Source organism: Taudactylus pleione, unplaced genomic scaffold (assembly GCF_031769625.1).
Source record: "Taudactylus pleione unplaced genomic scaffold, aTauple2 ptg000400l, whole genome shotgun sequence".
NCBI classification, from domain to species: Eukaryota; Metazoa; Chordata; class Amphibia; order Anura; family Myobatrachidae; genus Taudactylus; species Taudactylus pleione.
Genome location: NW_028284802.1, coordinates 4,520,207 through 4,538,852, shown reverse-complemented (window position 1 = coordinate 4,538,852; position 18,646 = coordinate 4,520,207). Strand labels below are relative to the sequence as shown.

General features: G+C 44.3%; 2 protein-coding genes across 3 annotated transcripts in view; both read left to right on the top strand.

Annotated features, from left to right (window-relative positions):
* The window catches only part of LOC148506583 (antigen peptide transporter 2-like), a 40,785-nt gene extending 33,531 nt beyond the window's left edge, over nucleotides 1-7,254 (top strand). Inside the window, exon 12 of the transcript XR_015869772.1 lies at nucleotides 7,202-7,254. The gene's annotated coding sequence lies outside the window, so the exon portion shown is untranslated. The remainder of the gene's footprint in view (nucleotides 1-7,201) is intronic.
* On the top strand, nucleotides 1,491-18,215 carry LOC148506582 (zinc-alpha-2-glycoprotein-like). 2 transcript variants are annotated; one of them, XM_088446546.1, is made up of 6 exons: nucleotides 1,491-1,609; nucleotides 7,202-7,462; nucleotides 10,939-11,214; nucleotides 11,901-12,173; nucleotides 14,837-14,936; nucleotides 17,932-18,215. In XM_088446546.1, the coding sequence occupies exons 1-6, from the start codon at nucleotides 1,525-1,527 to the stop codon at nucleotides 18,002-18,004; spliced, it is 1,068 nt and encodes a 355-aa protein (XP_088302672.1). In that variant the 5' UTR covers nucleotides 1,491-1,524; the 3' UTR covers nucleotides 18,005-18,215. The 2 variants fall into 2 exon arrangements, with proteins under 2 accessions (XP_088302672.1, XP_088302671.1); XM_088446545.1 differs by having other exon boundaries at nucleotides 14,834-14,936.
* The last annotated feature ends 431 nt before the right edge of the window (nucleotides 18,216-18,646 follow it).

Sequence of the window (18,646 nt, the reverse complement as noted above, 5' to 3'; positions counted from 1 at the left end):
GTACCCAGCGAAGGCATAATGCAATGGAACGATACATTGTGCCGTCTGCACACACTGCATGATGCGGTGTACGACAGCACAATGTGTGGTTCCATGCTGCATTTATCAGTATGGGGCCTTTCCCTGCGATGTGTAAGAAGTAAAACGATCGCGGATGTGATCATTTCACTTCTCTATTGGGAACCTGCAGCGCTACGACACACATGTGGCGGCCATTGCCAGGAAGAGGTCCTACAGAACCCTCTCCCGGTAATTTCTTGCGGAGTGTGGCCCATCGGCATGAGCGAAGTGAAGGTCAGCTGCTCACCACCCTAGTCAGCAGCACAGTCCAAAATTCAAATAGGGGAGCCACACCAGTGAGGATGGTAAGGTGGTCTGACCTTACACCACTGGATTTCTTCCCATGAGGCATGTTAAATGGGAAAGTGTAGCACAACAAGCCACGTACTCTCATGGCATTGAGAGAAACATTCAGCAGGACATTGAGACTGTGACTCATACTGCACTTTCCGGGAGGGAGCTGAATGCCTGTGTACAGCGGGGGGCGTGGCCGGGCAATGAAAAAGTATTGGGGGCGGGGCCTGGGACGCAATTGCGGCATCGTGGCCCTGCCCCCTCTCTTCACAATGCCGGAATGAAAGGCATTGTGAAGCGGTGAGCTTGGCCACAATGACGCGATTCAACACGAATCGCGTCACGACCCCCCCCTGCTGCGGGGGTTTCTATCATTAGTGCGGGGGTGCCGGATTGGTCGGCGGCCTGCCTGCCTTTCCGGGGGGCTGGGAGCGGCACCCGATATTCGGGAGGCTCCTGGCCAAATCGGGAGGGTAGGCAAGCCTGCTGTGACTGTGACCGCATTTAAGCTGGCCTGGATGCTATTGGCGAACACTTTATTCACTACTTGCTGTGACTTCCTCATGTTTCTCATAGACCAAGGTACGTCTGTGTCACATTTCACTAAATGATGTCAATTACTTTAAAAGTTATGAGAAAATCTTTGGGGCCAATAGCGTGTGAACAGGGGCATTTTAAGAGAGGAGGGGGCCCGTGTGCAGTCTCCGTTTGGGCCCCCTCCTCTCTCTCGGCAGCTCAGCGGCACTAAGCACTGTAGATTCTGGCTTCATGCCAGAATCTACAGAACATGCGCGGGTCTCTGGGAAAATGGCGCCTGCACCAACTTTTCTGGGGACATCTTTTCTGCACATGCGCAGATCACTGGGAAAAGGGCCGCCGCCATTTTCCCAGTGAGTGTTTGCTGCTCTACAGCGCCTGTCTCGCGCTGCGGAGCAGCACTTCGGGAATCGGCGGAGAGGTAAGTATAATTACCTATGGGTGGAGGGTGAGCGGTGTGGGCCCCCCCTGCATGTGAAACATTCTATGCTTTCTAATAAGAAAAAAACAGAAAGTGAAAGTGTGGTGGGAAATCCCCAGTCATTGATAGCTGATAAAGTCCAATGTCACTTTCACGCTTCCTCTTTTTCGCATGTGTCTCATGAGTAGAGGTTGGTGCTGCCCAGGGGTTTAATGGGCATTAAAGAAACATTATTTGAATATTTGATTGGGATTAATCTTCTCCTGTGGTACCAGCCCATCCTGATTGTCCATGCAGGTAAGTGGTCATCTTACATTTTACACAATTGTTTATAGTGTATATGATTATGGGGAATATTTATCACAAACCGCATGACTGGCTGAGATAAATTAGCAGAATATCGCATGCAGGGACAGAGCTTGCGATAAAGCTCTGTCCCTGCAATTCCACTTCACACACTTTTCAATGTATTGAACGTTCCCTGCATGCTGCCGGTTACTGCACAATTGTCTGCGGGCAATTAAAGCCTTCCAGCTCTCATCCTAACTTGCTGCTACATCTTCCTCCCCCCCCCCCCGATTACCCCATCTGTGTCACTCCTGTTTGTCTGCCCCTCCCTTAAAGAATGTAAGCTCTTTTGAGCAGGGCCCTCTACCCTCTTGTGCTTCTACCTACTGTAATTTATTTCATCTCTTACTCCCCACTTGGGCAATTAACACCTGGCTGCTTATGTGGGTCTAATGGTTGCTAATATAGCAATGTCTATTATACATGTTTATTGTCCTGCTTTGTATTGTATTGTATGTCACTGGTTACTTATTTGTTTATATACTATGTAAGGCGCTGCGGAACACTTGTGGCGCCATATAAATAAATGATAATAATAATAATTAGTTCACTGCACCCACGCATGGGATAGCAATATAGATACTCATGTTAAGTGTTTAAGACCCTAACTGATTCTTTAAACATTGGTAATTAGAGAAGATACTATGTGCAATTGCATATATTCACACTGCCTACAGAGAGCGACAGTGACTCACTGTTAATTAATAGATGAGAGACTTTTTTCCACCCATCAACCAAGGGTTAGGATACTATTGTAACCATTTCTTAACAGCGCGACACGCATCTTTGGTTATTTAAGAACCACAGTATTAAACAGAGAGCGACTGTGACTCACTGTGAATCATGTTGGATACTTTTTACTATCTACCAACAAAGAAACAATTGTAGCCATTTCCTAACAGCACTGCATGTATTTCTGGTTGATCTGGCATAATAGCAAAATATATAATTACCAAGTTCATGTGCACATTATGCTGTAGATGATGCACGGATTATACTAAAAACACCAACGAATGCATATTGTCTCCAATAAATTGGTACTGTGTAATGTGGATTTAATAATATCAATAGGTATTTTTCTAAGTATCTAATATATATGAACAGTGGGAACAAACTAGGGATGTGCAGGTTCGGATAGGCTCGAATTTTCCTGCCAAGTTCGGATTTTTCCCGACAAAAATCGGGTCTCAGAAAGAGGCAAAATGTCATCTTTCATGGACAAACATCATTATTCCTGGACAAAAGTCCATGGAAGATGATGTTTGTCCATGAAACATGACATTTTGCCTCTTTCTGAGACCCAATGTTTTGGCGGGAATATTCGAACCTATCCGAGCTTGCACATCCCTAGAACAAACACAAAACTACAATATTGATTAAACTATATATGAGATTAACTTTATTGTCATAATAATATATGCAGTGATAGAGATACAGATACTGCTGTAACAGACTATAATAATAGGATTTAAATAACCGGCAGCAATAGGAGGTGTTTTAATCACTATTTCTTATTAAATCTTCACATCTTTTTTCTTTACTTATTTTATATTTTGCCCTACATCTGACTACACTATGGGGGTCATTCAGACCTGATTGTTAGCACCGATGCGCTCGGACCAGGTCGATGGCCCCCCACAGAGCATGCGCACGACGGCGATGGCACCGTAGTGCGCATGTGTGAGACCCGCTACGACCGACAGCGCCGGTCCTAGCGGGTCTCGATCCAAAGGGGGCGAGCTGTCGATGTTGATTGACAGCTCGCCCCGTTAGGAAGGCGGGCCGGGGGGGTGGCAGCCCAAACGGGGGCGTTCCCATGGGAACGCCTACCGTTTGGGGGCGGCCCCACTGACATCACTAGTGATGTCAGTGGAGAGCTTCTGGCTCAGACAGAGCCGAAAGCTCTCCGGGGCTTACGACAAGGGAGACCCTACCCTAGGGTCTCGTCGTAAGCCCCGATGGTCGCGATGGTCTTGACCATCGCGACCATCACCTTAGGCGGTCGTAAGGCTGTGGGTGTTAACCCACAGCCTTACCACCGCAAAGGAGGAAGTCTTGAAAATTCAAGAGGTCCTCCCCTCATTCAGACCGACCGCACGCTCTGTGCGACCGGCTCTGAATGAGGTCCTATATGTTTTAAATAATTTAATAAAAGTTATATTTTATATATTTTTCTGAGGACATCATATTACTAGAATTGTACTGAGACCTATCAGTGCACCGGACCAGACCAGAGAATTTTGTCTTTTTCTCTTTTTTGATATATAGGGTCCTACATGTATTATGTATATCTTAAAGATGAGTCACGTTTCAGCTCATTTCTTTTATCTAAACAGAAAAGTATATTGGAGTGTAGACAGCAATGGGGAAATTTGAGTGGATTATTGACATATGTTAAAATACAGATGTGAAGCCGTTATAGTCGTTTTTATAGTTTCTTATCATTTAGCTGTTGATCCTTATAGCTCATCCTCTGTCCTCCATATTACACATTGTTTCTTACAGTTTGTACTGAATGTCTCCATGATTTTAGACGTTTGTAGATCATGCTTTCTCGCCCGTCTTGTTCCTAACAAACAACATCCCTATCCTGCCATATCACACCCCTAATCTCCGAATCACTATCTGTCTACTGCCCATTTAAAATGTAAATTGGGACTGCTGGTGGCCCCTTGTCATAGTGCCCTTGTCTATAGGCCGGTGGGCACAGGGCTGTATTCCCTAGGGGGATTAGGCCACAAAAAAAGCAAATGCTACTATTTCACTGGCCAGATGCACTGACATGGTGACTATATACAGTGAATTGAGAATGGCTGGCTATTACCGCTGGCGACTTGTATCAGTACAGCGACTTGCCGTATTGTTCCCATCTGGTGGCTCTCTGCCAGCCTCGCAGTTATTCATAATCTATTATTGCAAGTTACTGGAAAATCGGAGGAATTGCCGCAGTTTCAACGGCTCTCTGGTCCGGTGTGCTGACTGGGCGCTCAGATACGCACACATGGAAGACTGGGTAAGAGAAGCTACTGTCACTGGGCATGTACAGAAGCTCCGTTTGATCCCATGTTGTGGCCACAGCTCTATTAAAATCGTATTGTATCCTACTATTATTGTGGTCATGATTTGAGCTGCTGGCTGGGAGGGTGAGGGTTTTTGGGCAACTGAAACTCCCCCTGGGTACGAAGAGGTAGGCTTTAATGATACTTCCACTACCCCCACCCATCAATTATTATAATTACTATTACCAGTTATTTATATAGCGCACACATATTCCGCAGCGCTGTACAATAAACAGGGGGTTACAGCTAAGAATGCGCATTATAATGAAACACAAATGTCATAATGCACTTTACACAGCAAGTGCTCCAGCCACAGTATATGCTGTGGTAGCTCCTGATTTGAGGGCAAAAAGAGATTCTACATGGGTGACACTCTGAGAGGGGGAGAGGTACTACATAGATTCTACATCAGTGACATTCTGAGAGGGGAGAGGTACTCACATAGATTCTACATGGGTGACACTCTGGGAGGGGAGAGGTACTCACATAGATTCTACATGGGTGACACTCTGAGAGGGGGAGAGGTACTACATAGATTCGACATGAGTGACACTCTGGAGGGGAGAGGTACTCACATAGATTCTACATGGGTGACACTCTGGGAGGGGAAGAGGTACTACATAGATTCTACATCAGTGACATTCTTAGAGGGGAGAGGTACTCACATAGATTCTAAATGAGTGACATTCTGGGAGGAGAGAGGTAACCATGTAGATTTGCCATGGGTGACACTGGGAGGGGGAGAGGTACTCACATAGATTCTACATCTGTGACATTCTGAGAGGGGAGAGGTACTCACATAGATTCTACATCAGTGACATTCTGAGAAGGGAGAGGTACTCACATAGATTCTACATCAGTGACACTCTGAGAGGGGAGAGGTACTCACATAGATTCTACATCGGTGACATTCTGAGACGGGAGAGGTACTCACATAGATTCTACATGGGTGCCACTCTAAGAGGGGAGAGGTACTCACATAAATTCTACATGGGTGACACTCTGAGAGGGGAGAGGTACTCACATAGATTCTAAATGGGTGACATTCTGGGAGGAGATAGGTAACCATGTAGATTTGCCATAGGTGACACTGGGAGGGGGAGAGGTACTCACATAGATTCTACATCGGTGACATTCTGAGAGGGGAGAGGTACTCACATAGATTCTACATCAGTGACATTCTGAGAGGGGAGAGGTACTCACATAGATTCTACATCAGTGACATTCTGAGAAGGGAGAGGTACTCACATAGATTCTACATCAGTGACATTCTGAGAAGGGAGAGGTACTCACATAGATTCTACATGGGTGACATTCTGAGAGGGGAGAGGTACTCACATAGATTCTACATGGGTGACATTCTGAGAGAGGTGAGGTACTCACATAGATTCTAAATGGGTGACATTCTGGGAGGAGATAGGTAACCATGTAGATTTTCCATAGGTGACACTGGGAGGGGGAGAGGTACTCACATAGATTCTACATCGGTGACATTCTGAGAGGGGAGAGGTACTCTCATAGATTCTACATGGGTGACACTCTCAGATGGGAGAGGTACTCACATAGATTCTACATCAGTGACATTCTGAGAGGGGAGAGGTACTCACATAGATTCTAAATGGGTGACATTCTGGGAGGAGATAGGTAACCATGTAGATTTGTCATGGGTGACACTGGGAGGGGGAGAGGTACTCACATAGATTCTACATCGGTGACATTCTGAGAGGGGAGAGGTACTCACATAGATTCTCCATGGGTGATACACTGTATATAGATTTCCCTTATTTAAAAGTTTCTCATAATTAAATGTGTTATGGAATGTATGGAATTACAGAAATTATATGGAGTGTATGGAATTACAGTATGTTAATGGTATGTATTATAACACACTGTAATTAAAAAAAATGCTCAAAAACTCAGAGGTGGTGGAATATTTTTGTGCATGGTGTCTGGAAGACAGCGGTGCAGCATGTCTGATGGTAATGAGTGGAACGTGTGCACCATATTTCCGCTCCAGTTGTTCAATGTCCTGATCAGAGAGGAGGTAAATATGGAGTAAAGAGTTTACATGCACATTTGCCTTAATACACAGTCCCCATTTTTAAAAAAGAATTTCCAGTTTCAACTAGAATTTGTCGAATAAAATCTGAAAGCATAGCCAAGGGTTGCTTATAGGGGGTTAGTCGGGTATAGAGAATCCGGGCCCACGCCTGTGTCTGGTGGCTCAGGAGTGCAGGGGAGGAATAACCATACCCCTTAGGCTGCCATGACCAATCGTCCTGCTTTACAACGGTGCACATCTTAGGAAACTAAAGCCCCATTTGTGGCCATGTTCCCGTACCTGGGCCCACTCCATGTCTCAGTGGCCCTGAGCACGGTAGAATGGTTATCCCAATTTGGTAAAGAATCCTTTGGAATAAACTATACATTATCTTATCTCTGTTCGTACCTTGTGATGTGTTCTCCCTTTCTCCTCTCACAGGCAGCCACAGCCTCAGGTATTACTTCACCACAGCCCAGACGCCATACCACGGGCTGCCACGCTATACAATTGCTGCCTACATGGATGATGTTATTATTGAAAGGTATAACAGTGACACCCGACTGGTGGAAACCGTGCGCCCGTGGATGCAGGAACCCAAGGATCACCAAGTCGGGGAAACCACCAAACTTGCGCGAGAGTATGAAGCCAAACACCAGAAGACTTTACAAGCCATAGTTCAACTTTTCAACCAGACATCTGGTAAAGTAAAATAGTATCTCTGTACTGTATTTCTGTGGCTGCTGTATCTGTGTACATGGGTATGTGAGATACATGGTTTTGTTACATTGTAGCTGGCACTATAGAAGCACAGGTGAGACACAAGCTTGCACCTTTCAGTAACAGAAGCATGTATAACATATATTAGCAGCAGGTGTACGGCAATCAGAGAACAGCACGCCGGTGCAAAACACATGCATTAGATCAGGGAAGGTATAATGTGTTGCCAGGCAGCCCCAGGCCCCTTAGCGAAATTTGGGTATGGGCCTGGCAATGATGTAATTGGACTTGGGAGACAGAGGACATGGAGGTGCTGGAGATGGGGAGGTGGAAGGGGGCCTGGATTAGGTAAAACAATGCGTTTGAAAAGTCTTAGGTCATCCAGGAAGAGATGGCAGAGAGAAGAGAGGGGAGGGGACAAGAGGTATATTTTGGGGTCATCGCCATATATTGGTATTGGAGGCTGGAGCAGCTGCTGAGAGGAGTAAAAAGAGAAGAGAAGGGACCAAGCAAAGACCCTTGGGGGACATCGACAGGTAGAGGAAGAGAGGGGGAGTTGGATCACAGAAAGAGCGCTTAGAGAGGCACAAGGTCATCCTTGGGATTACTGAGTCTGAGGCCAGAAGAGTGGAGGCTGGGAAGGAGGATAGGGCAGCCTACAGTACCAAAGGCAGCAGACAGGCCATGGAGGCGGAGTAGAGAGAAATGACCCTGGGATTTGGTGGTAAAAAGATCATTAGTGACCTAAGTAAGGGCAGTTTCATTCATTTTTTTTTTTTTTTTTTTTTTATTGAGTTTATTTATAAAAATATTTTGGTTTTCATAACAAAACACAGTACCAATACACAAAAACATAATACCCCCACCCCCAATAAACCTTGAAAAAAAGAACAGAAAACCCCCCCCCCAAAAACATTTGTATTATATAGCCATTATCATATAATATCATGAGAATAAAATAATAATTAAAATATCTGCGCAATACTTCTGAACCATAGAAAACAGCAGAAGAACTATAAATACAGAATGCCAAATCATTATTGTGCCGCCCCGCCGGGTGCCAATCCATCAACATATGAACTCCCGCCGCCCCCCCCCCCAGCAACATAATGGGAAGAAGCAATCCAATGGCCCCAAATACTCTCATATTTGTGAATACAATTTCGTTTAGTATATAAAAATTGCTCATGTCCCACAACTTCATTCATCAGCCCACACCGCTCAGCAAAGGTAGGGCCCCTAGATGCCATCCAAGTGCGGGCAATACAAACCTTGGCCAAAGTCAGTTTCATTCATTTTTACAGCGAAACTCCAATGTGAGGTGAGAATGTATCAGCAGAAGCATTAACCCTTAATGCGAATGGTAAATCTGTCTGTCTATAGGCCCCCATACATCAGCAATTGATTGCCACAATCGATTGAAAAAGGGAAAGATTTTAATACACAATCGATTGCAAATAGCACGATTGCTGCAATCAATTGCTGATGTATGGGGGCCTTAAGTCTGGCCCAATCTTCCGGCTATAACAGCTGTGTAACTCCCCTTCCTGCTTCTCTTGTCTTAGTTAATTACTTGTTGATCTAACACCAGCATGTACTGTTCTTTCCTGTGCAGCGTGGTCAGGGGCAGCAGCTAATGGAACAAATTCAGTGTATGGCCTGCTGAGGTCCCTGCCTGAAGTACGTCTCCTAACTTAAGAAGCCGTTATAATAATACAACTAGCCTTAAGTTCTTGTTGTTGACCTTAGGTGACTAATATAATGTTTATGCATTTGGCTGCTGTCTTCAGGATAGCCCATCAATACCATTCAGGCGTAGCATCCCACTATCTGTCCAGTTTAGTTATTAGTCCTCTTGCATTGTATTAAGATTAGGGTCTGGGAGTGTAACTAAGCAGTTCATATAAAAGGGTGTCCACAGACGCTACTACATATCATATGAATGCCAAATCCCAGCATTATTCTAACTTCCACTTGGCCTGAGAGTTGCTGATACACTGCTGCTACAGTTGTTGGACCTGTGTTGTCCATTCTAGCTGGTACTGTGCCCTTGACTGTAATAGGCTAAAGGGCGCCCTCTGCAGGAGCTGAACTTAGGCACAGTCAGTCCAGTGCCAAGGGAGTTCAAAGTTTAGTGTGATATTGCTTAAGTCAATGGTTCTCAACCTGGGGTATTAGGACCCCCAAGGGTACTCGCCGTGAATATTCAGTGGCACCTCAAGGTCACATAGGGAAAACAGTGTCCTAGGGATCTCTAGTCTCATTCAGTACATCACAGTTGGATGCCGATAACAAAATGTAAAGATCTAGACCTATAAAAGAAGTGGGTGGACTACAGTTTTATTGTCATTTTTACATTAGCTATACATTTAAATATGTGAGAACTATATACGTACAATCAATTATTTTTGGGTGTGGGTTGATAGATAGACAAGCAATAGGTCAACACTAGAAGGTAGACAGTGAATAGGTCGACAGGGTTAAAAGGTCAAAAGGGTTAAAAGGTCGACATGTAGTTGGTCGACAGTGCTTTAGATTGACTGTGTTAAATAGACGGCAGGTATTTGGTAGACAGTGCTTTAGGTCGACAGAGTTAAAATGTCGACATGGTCAAAAAGTCAACATGCAAGTGGTCGACAAAAAAAACTAAATAGGATGCCGCATGTTTTTTTTTGTTATTTTAGCCTAACCCTAACTCCTATCCTTAACCCTAAAAATCATTAAAAAAAACATTTAAAAAACCATGTTGGTCTTTTTATTTTTGGCGACCATTTGATCATTGCGACCTATTAACCCTGTCGACCCATTATTACTGTCTATCTACCATCCCGATACTATTCTATTCTTGTGTCTTTTTTTTTTTTTTTAATTGTTGTTTATAGCAAATATAGGGGTCTATGTATTAATAATCGCGGTACTGCCGCGATTATTAACATTAAAACTTGCCGGGAATAGTTTAATTTCTAATGAAAATATCCTGGCTATGTATTACCGGGAACTCGCAGGGACAGCAGCAGCTGTTAACTCTGTCCACGCGAGTTATATTCCCAGCATTTCGGAGAGGTCTCTGAAAGACTTCTCCGGGAAAAGCTGATGTAAAAAATGGCTTGATGTATAGGCCCCTTAGAGTTGTTAAATAAATAAATATGAAATTATTACACATTTGTCAGTCCACTTGACCCCCTGGTAACTAACAGAGGGGTTACCCAGACCTATTGGAGGAGCCCGGGTCAGCGGCTGAGGCCGCTTCCCAGTGCTGCACAATGTATTCTCCAATGGATTTTTCTGGAGGGGTTGTGACCACACCCTACGAATTTGGTCACTCCCCCTTCAGTACCTTGGCCCCATGGCTATCTCAACGGCCCCGGTAACTAACACCATATATAATTCCTAATGATTAATATGCACTGTATTACCATTTAGTTATGATCTCTAAATGTTTATTTGCGGCCCCACAGACATGTTCTTCTACCAGATAAAATTTGGGTGTGACCTACATGAAGACGGCAGCATTGATGGCTACACGGAGTTTGGATTGAATGGAGAAGAGATCATTTTCTTCGATAAGGAAAGTTTAATGTATATCCCAGCCACGCATGAAGCGCAGATCATAACACAGGGCTGGAACAGCGATCAGCCTAATGTGCTGGCCCATAAAAACTTAATGAAGCGCGATTGTATTGACTGGATAAAGAGCTATATGTACCATGGAAAGCAGGAACTGGAGAGGGAAGGTGAGAACCTGTAACCGCTTATAATCCAGAACCATCTTTGCACCTCCCTAATGCTAACGCATCCCATTAGTGTATTACCACTGGCTGCCTATTTATTAATAATATTTACATAAAAGCTCTGATTGTTCCGCATTTCGCAGAAGACGTTTTTGGGGAAACTGGATACCTTCCAGACACCAAGACAGGCGAAAACGGCGACAGCCGGCAGAGGTCTGTCTAATCATGGAGGGGAAGGGGTAGAACTCCTATATTTTTCTTGTGAAAAACACACTGCAAACCACTTGGGGTCACTTGTAGCTCTTGGTAACTCTTGGTAGCCTGTCTGAGCCTGTATATGGCTGAATAACTGTATGGGACAGATCTATGTAAGCCCATAGTATTACGTCAGCAGTACCACACTCTTGAGCAGAATATTGGAAAACCCTGTTATTTAGTGACTCACGGGGTATGTTTACTAAAGGTCGATTTTGATCGATTTAAAATCGATATAAAAAAAATGATTAACATTGATGTTTCGTTTCTGGGGTTAAATCACACATTTATTACTACTTACAAAAAAAAAAAAAGCTGTCTGTTAGTAATTATGTGATTTGTTCCCAGAAATACAACATCGATGTTAATCGATTTTTTAATCGATTTTAAATCAATCGAAATTGACCTTAAGTGGATATACCCCTTCATGTCAGTTCTTCCACAGGTGAAGGTTTTCAGTCATCAGTCAGACAGGACCACAAAGCTTCAGTGCTTGGTGTACGGGTTTTACCCCCGATCTGTGCATGTGTGGTGGATGAAGAATGAACAAGAAGAGGTTCTCTCAGATGAGGACAACCGGATCCTCCCCCATCCTGATGGCACTTATCAGACAACAGTCACTGTGGAAGTTCCAGTCGGGGAGGAGGAGTGTTACTCCTGTCATGTGGATCACAGCAGCCTGGAGGAGACACTCAGTGTCAGATGGGGTGAGTGAGAGTGTGACTGGTAAACGGGACAGATATAGATGAGTAATACATACAGGGATGATCAGGTTATAACTCTGGTGTCTGTGTGTTTTCTGGTAATAGTTTAAAGTAGACATAGTTTGGTTATAGATTAAGTATATTTTTAAACTTTCTTGTAGTTCCCTTGCATTGTCAGCTTGTGAGTGAGGTCAATTATGGTTTTAAGTTTTTATTTTAGTAAGAAAAGCAAGTGTGCAATCACATTAGAATATTGCAGCTGCTGTTGTTTGGTGCTTGTTGTAACTGTGTAATGTTTATTATTTTCCTGACAATTGTGTGAAAAGTTTGATTACTTCTTTTTTTTCTTTGTTATAAGTTTTTGTAAAACTTTTTGTTTTATACAGTTTTTTTTCAATTTTAGTAATTGTTGAAAAAAAATTCACAGTACATCTTACACAATCAAGTCTATAACAACATAAGATATATAAATGTAGGGTAAGACAAAAAAAGAGGAAAATAAAATAAAGGAAAAGAGGGGGAATGGGACCAAATGAAGGGAAGGGGGGCATCCAGGGAAATATGGCGGCATTGAGGTTTCTACAACCACTTAAATACTAAAAGTCAGAAGACCATAGAGCAATATCTCTGGATACCCTGGACGGTAAATAACCACTCAAAGAATGGAGGAGAGACCCGGTGGGGCGGGGTGTTCCGTGTAATATTTGATCCACTGGAGCCATTTTAACAGAGGGGAGGAGGCTGAAGTAGAGTAGATAACTTCTTTGGATGTTTGCTAGAAGGTTGGAGAAACTGGGCAAGCGCTGCTCTAGTTGCATTGAGAATACGGGCTGCAATATATGATGTAGGAGAGCAATCTCAGGTGCAAAGAGGTGTCCAGGTGACATGGTGAATGAGAATGAAAACCTCTTTCCATGAATCACAAATAACTGGTCAGCTCCAAAAGACATGAACGAAAGTCCCTACCTCACCGCAATTCCTCCAACATAACCACGACCTACCACATCACAGTCTGTGTAGCCTGTCCGGGGTAGGACACATTCTATAAAATAATTTAACAAGCGTATCAGAATGCTTAATGCACAAATGGGAAGCAGACTATTATATTACTATCCAATGAGGAGTGGGATACTGTACATTGGGCTGTTTTTTGTTTTTTATTAATCTGTTATTAAATATTACTGTGTAGTTGTGAGGTTTTTGGTATTGTCCCGTACTTACTAGTGTGTAAATTGTGAGCGAGTTACTCATCTGATACTAGATCAAGATGACCATTTATCAACAACAAGGTCCATTGAGGACACAGGGCCTGATTCAGACCCGCTCGCGAGCGCTATGCACTCGCAAGCGGGTCGATGGTGGCCCAGTGCACATGCGCACAACGGATCCGGCTCCGTCGTACGCATGCACGAGACCCGGATAGTGACGTGCCAACCGTCGCTCCGGGTCTCGTTCCAAAGGGGGCGTGCTGTCGATGTTGAGTGAAAGCACGCCCCCTTTGGTGGGTGGGCCGGGGGCGTGGCTGCCCAGACGGAGATGTTCCCATGGGAACGCCTCCGTCTGGGAGTGGGAGTACTTTCGGCTCTGTTAGAGCACTCTGGGGCTTGCTGCAACGAGACCCTACCACAAGGGTCTCGTCGCAAGACCGATGGTCGTGATGGTCTTGACCATCGCAACCATCTTCCTGGCCGCTCGCTATAGCTGTGGGTGGTCACCCACAGCTATGCGAGTGGCCAGGAGTCCGCTCTAAAACACCAGAGGGCCGGCCCTGATTCAGAGCGAGTGCTTTGTCAGAGCGTCCGGCTCTGAATCAGGCCCACAGTTTGGAGTTAGCGCAGAAGGGGGTGCAGGAATCTAAGGTAGGCAACTGGGTAATAACAAGAAGAACTGGTAGAAGAGGGAAGAGTATCTGGCATCTGATCGAGAACACAATGAAATATATGCCAAATAAGAAACTATTTGGGATGTCAGTACTGGAGAATCACCTCTGTAGCAGGACACCTCGACTCAAAACTGGGGGTGTGACTTCTCTAGTACAGATTGGAAAATTACTACTGTATAGTGCTGGTGGTAGGATATCACTTTAATTTGATGGCAGATAGGGTAACCAGTAAACACTGAACAGTTTGAGGTCTCCTGTGCTTAGGGTTGGACATGTTGTGGATGATGTTGATAGATGATTGGGTAGGGATTGGAGGACCAGTTGGTTGTGGTACACATTGCTATCAATGACATGGTTAGAGGTATATGGACAACTGTCAAAGACAATTTCAGAGATTGAGAAAAGGATCTCCGTGGTAGTGTCTTCTAGAATACTACCAGTGCCATCTGAAAGCAGGACCTTGGCGAGATATATAAATGTATCAGACTGAGAAGTCGTGTATTAAGGTGAGTTTGGGGTTTTAGAGAACTCTGCCAATTTGTCTCTTGGCTATAGGCTCTGCAGTAGATGTGCTGGGGGGAGACGATTGCTGGATGAGAGAGAGCATGGTCAGAAGCATTAGGAAGGAGTGGTTGGAGGGTTTAGAAGAGGCTTTACTAGAGAGGATGATTTATTTATTACTGTCTCATTTGTTCTCACCATACTTTAAGGAGGGTTTTTTGTTTGTAAAGACTTATCCATTTCCCCCTTTCCTTGTTGCTTCCTTGTTTTCTTCCATTAGTAGAACCCAAGATCAGAAGATGGCATATCTCTCTGTATACTGGGACTTGTCTGGCTATGGTCATGTCAGTCTGTTTAATGTCAATAGTAAGAAGAACATTTTGGTGAGTACTGTAAATAACCTATGGTCACTGGACATTAGAAGGACCCTACTCATATATGGATATAGGTGTTGTTTTATTTATTTTTTTACAGATATGATTCCTTGGCCAGTTTTGACCGTTGTACTATACTGATATAGTACTCTCCGCGAATTGGACCCACATTCAGAAATTAGACTTTCTTTGGGGGGAGGAGACATATAAATAGGAGTGGAGGGCAGGGGATAACCCAAGTACAGAGGCGTTCCCTGTTTAGCAGGTGTCTTCCTCTGTCACCCCTGTATATATCCATTTTTTATTGGAGTAGCTGGTAATGAGTCATCTTAAACTACTACAATGGGATAACTTGTGTATAACCCAGGTCCAGGCCATTTTCCAGGGGATAAGCACTATTCTTATGGTCACAAGTTTCCATGTAATATAAACAGGCAAAGGCACAACTGTGACATACAATTATTAGGTGTATCCTCGCTAATTAATTAAGGCTTTAATGGAGCTCATTTAGAAGTATTTTATCGGAAAAAAATAAAAGTTACATTAATGAGAGTCCTATAGTGGTATACTCTATGGCTTTGGGGTGACTTTTTGTTTTACACTTCCATTCAAATGTGCACCCACAAAAGCAGGAGTATCCCCATTTTACTGAGGGGGGGGCAGTTTTCACAAATAGAATGGCTCTGATCTACATCTATGTATGGGCAAAGAGGCAAAATAGGCTGAGTTACAGAAAGCTATTTGCATATTTTTTACTTAGTAAATTAACTTTCATATATGCTTTGTAGAGCTCCTCTTGTTGATTAGAACAGGAGTACTCCCATGTCTGAGAGGTACTTTGGTGAAATTGCCAACATATATTGCAGTTTGGCTCTCCTTACTGTAAAATGTGTGTTATTTATGCTATATACTGTAGGCCAAACATTACAAAACAACAAACCATACGGTCATTTAATCCATCCTCATTAATGCCCCTCGGACCTTCCCTCCAGGATTTCCCGAAGGCAAGCCCTAAAAAGTAGGCAAGTAAGAATAAGATCGCATTCTTAGTGACACCTTGTCTGGGCACTCCTGGTGGCACCTTGTCTGGGCACCCCTGGTGGCACCTTGTCTGGGCACCCCTGGTGGCACCTTGTCTGGGCACGCCTGGTGACACCTTATCTGGACACTCCTGGTGGTACCTTGTCTGGACACTCCTGGTGACGCCTTGTCTGGGCACTCCTGGTGGCGCCTTGTCTGGGCACTCCTGGTGGCGCCTTGTCTGGGCACTCCTGGTGGCGCCTTGATCCATAACATGGACAAAACCAGCCATTCGTAAGTTATTAACAGGGTCATTTCCAGGAACTAACTTTTAAACAATAGTTTTTCATTACTGGACGGATTCCTGGAACAGTTTCTCTTATTCTTAATACATCCAAGCTCAGGCAAGGCAACAGAGGGCCAGAAATAATCAGCAGGACGATGTGGGAGGTAATAATTAGTCGACATTCCGAGTGTCGAGAGAACATACTGCAGCCAGATGATCTTTGTAGTACAGTCGGGCAACAATGTGACAGGATAATTAATATCCCATTATAATCCTGTGGTAATTCACCCCTTGTATGTATGCTGACATCCAGATACAGATCCCCAGCTCATGTCCAGTTATACACATCTTCCTGGACAAGGGAAACTGGGCCTAATTCAGACGTGTGCGCTATATGCATCGCCGCTGCGTCCAAATGCGAAAATATGATATTGCCACAGAATGCGTATGAAGGCAAAAGACACCCACTGCCGGCATCACAGATCCGAGAGCTACGTCCAAAGATGCGGCATCAGATCACCATCGGCCACCTAAGTAAGCCTAAACGTACCCAAAATGGCCGCCCGAACCACTGCCGAGGCCAGATAATCTGTATTGTACAACGCAAACACTGGTCTCATCACGCCCAGAAAATGGGGCCGACGCGCCCCATTTTCTGGTAAGGACAGCCTCTCCGCCCCCAAAAGACAGCAGCCTGTCAATCAGGCTGCAGCTTCCCCGACACTGCAACAGGAGCAGCAGCTGCATCGCAACACATGCGTGCTGCAGCTCCTGCGCATGCCCCGTCCACACACCACCGGAGTTTGCATACAACTCAGAATCAGACCCTCTGACCGCAACTCCAATTATATACAACTATGCAAGATAGGACCCGGCTTCACCTGCTGACCGTTCTTACAGTCAGACCAAGGGGTATATTTACTAAAATGCTGTTTTTCTGAAGTGAAGGTGTTGCCCATAGCATCCAATCAGATTCTAGCTATTATCTTCTAGAAGGTGCTAGGTAGAATCTGATTGGTTGCCAGAGGCAACATCTCTACTTCTAAAAATGGGGCACAGTGGCCTGCCCAAGGTTACAATCTGTCAATATTTAGAATGATACAAGGGTAAAACAGCCCATACATCAACAAACCCCATTCCCCGATCCTGATCTGATTCCCCCATCTCCGATTCTCCGTTGATCGACAAAATCCAAAATGTTAGAAATCCACAAATAGTGGATTCCGATCATTTTGGGGACAGAATTTGCGAAGCGAGGATTTCCAACATGTTACGTTTTGACAATTGTTTAACACAATCCTTGGCACAACGCAGAATTGTACCGATTGATTGTTGATGTACAGAATAGGCTGCTTAGGTCTGATTATTATGCGGTTATACATTCAGTTCATTTAACCTTTGAATTTTTTATGTTTAAAAAAGCTGTAGCTCAATCTCTATTCATTTTATACAGATATGTTGATTTGCTTATGTAACAGGTAATACGTTTGTAGTTAGAATATGTGTTTATGCGCCAGGCTGAGGGGGCTCACTGCACCCTCCTCACCAGTGCGCAGGCCACGCCCCCTTTTACCCGGGCCCGGCGCGGCTCTTGGCGATCCAGACCCTCACCTGTGCATCCCCAGGCTCCTGCCTCAATAGACTGCTATGTGTATGTACACGGCAATCAAATGACTTTATTTTTCTCTCACTTTCCAGGCTGAAGCCGACACATGAAGAAGCATTAAGTAAAGAAGCACATTGCTGGCGATCATGTTTGCTACACTGCTAGACCAAGCAAAGTAACATCGAGTGCCTTGGACGAAATTTAAGATCGCTCACATGGTTTTTATGTCACCATACTTGCACCAGTGTCCCTGAATTCTGGGCCTGATTCAGAGCGAGCGGCTCTGAATCAGGCCCTCTGTAACAACCAAGATCCCAGTGATACATTATAGTAAATGAGCACAATTGGAAAGTAAAATAAATTTTGAATCACAAAACGTGTCTGGTGTTATATATCCTTAGTCAGTAAAAGTCTGCGAAAACCCCAATCTGACTAGGTGCACTGTGAGGATCCTGCTCCGCTATATAAACTGTGCCGGAATGTATCTGGGCCGGCATAGGCTTGTTGTGGGTTTCCATGTAGGTGAATGGAGAGGGGAGGGCTCCCTTGCCAGGCAATACAGGTGTGGAGTGTAGAGGGAAGACTCACATGTTATGTGCTATGACGTGTATTGTATCTCTATTTACAGTTGCTGTCATACTATAATAATTATACATCTATATTACTATACCTCAAGTATAACAAGTGATACATTGTTAATGGCAAATATAAAGGATCTAGAAACAATTAGGAGGCAGAACTACAGTATACAGGGAATTAAACAGCTGTATTACATTAATTCACACACAACGATTTAGTAAATGAACG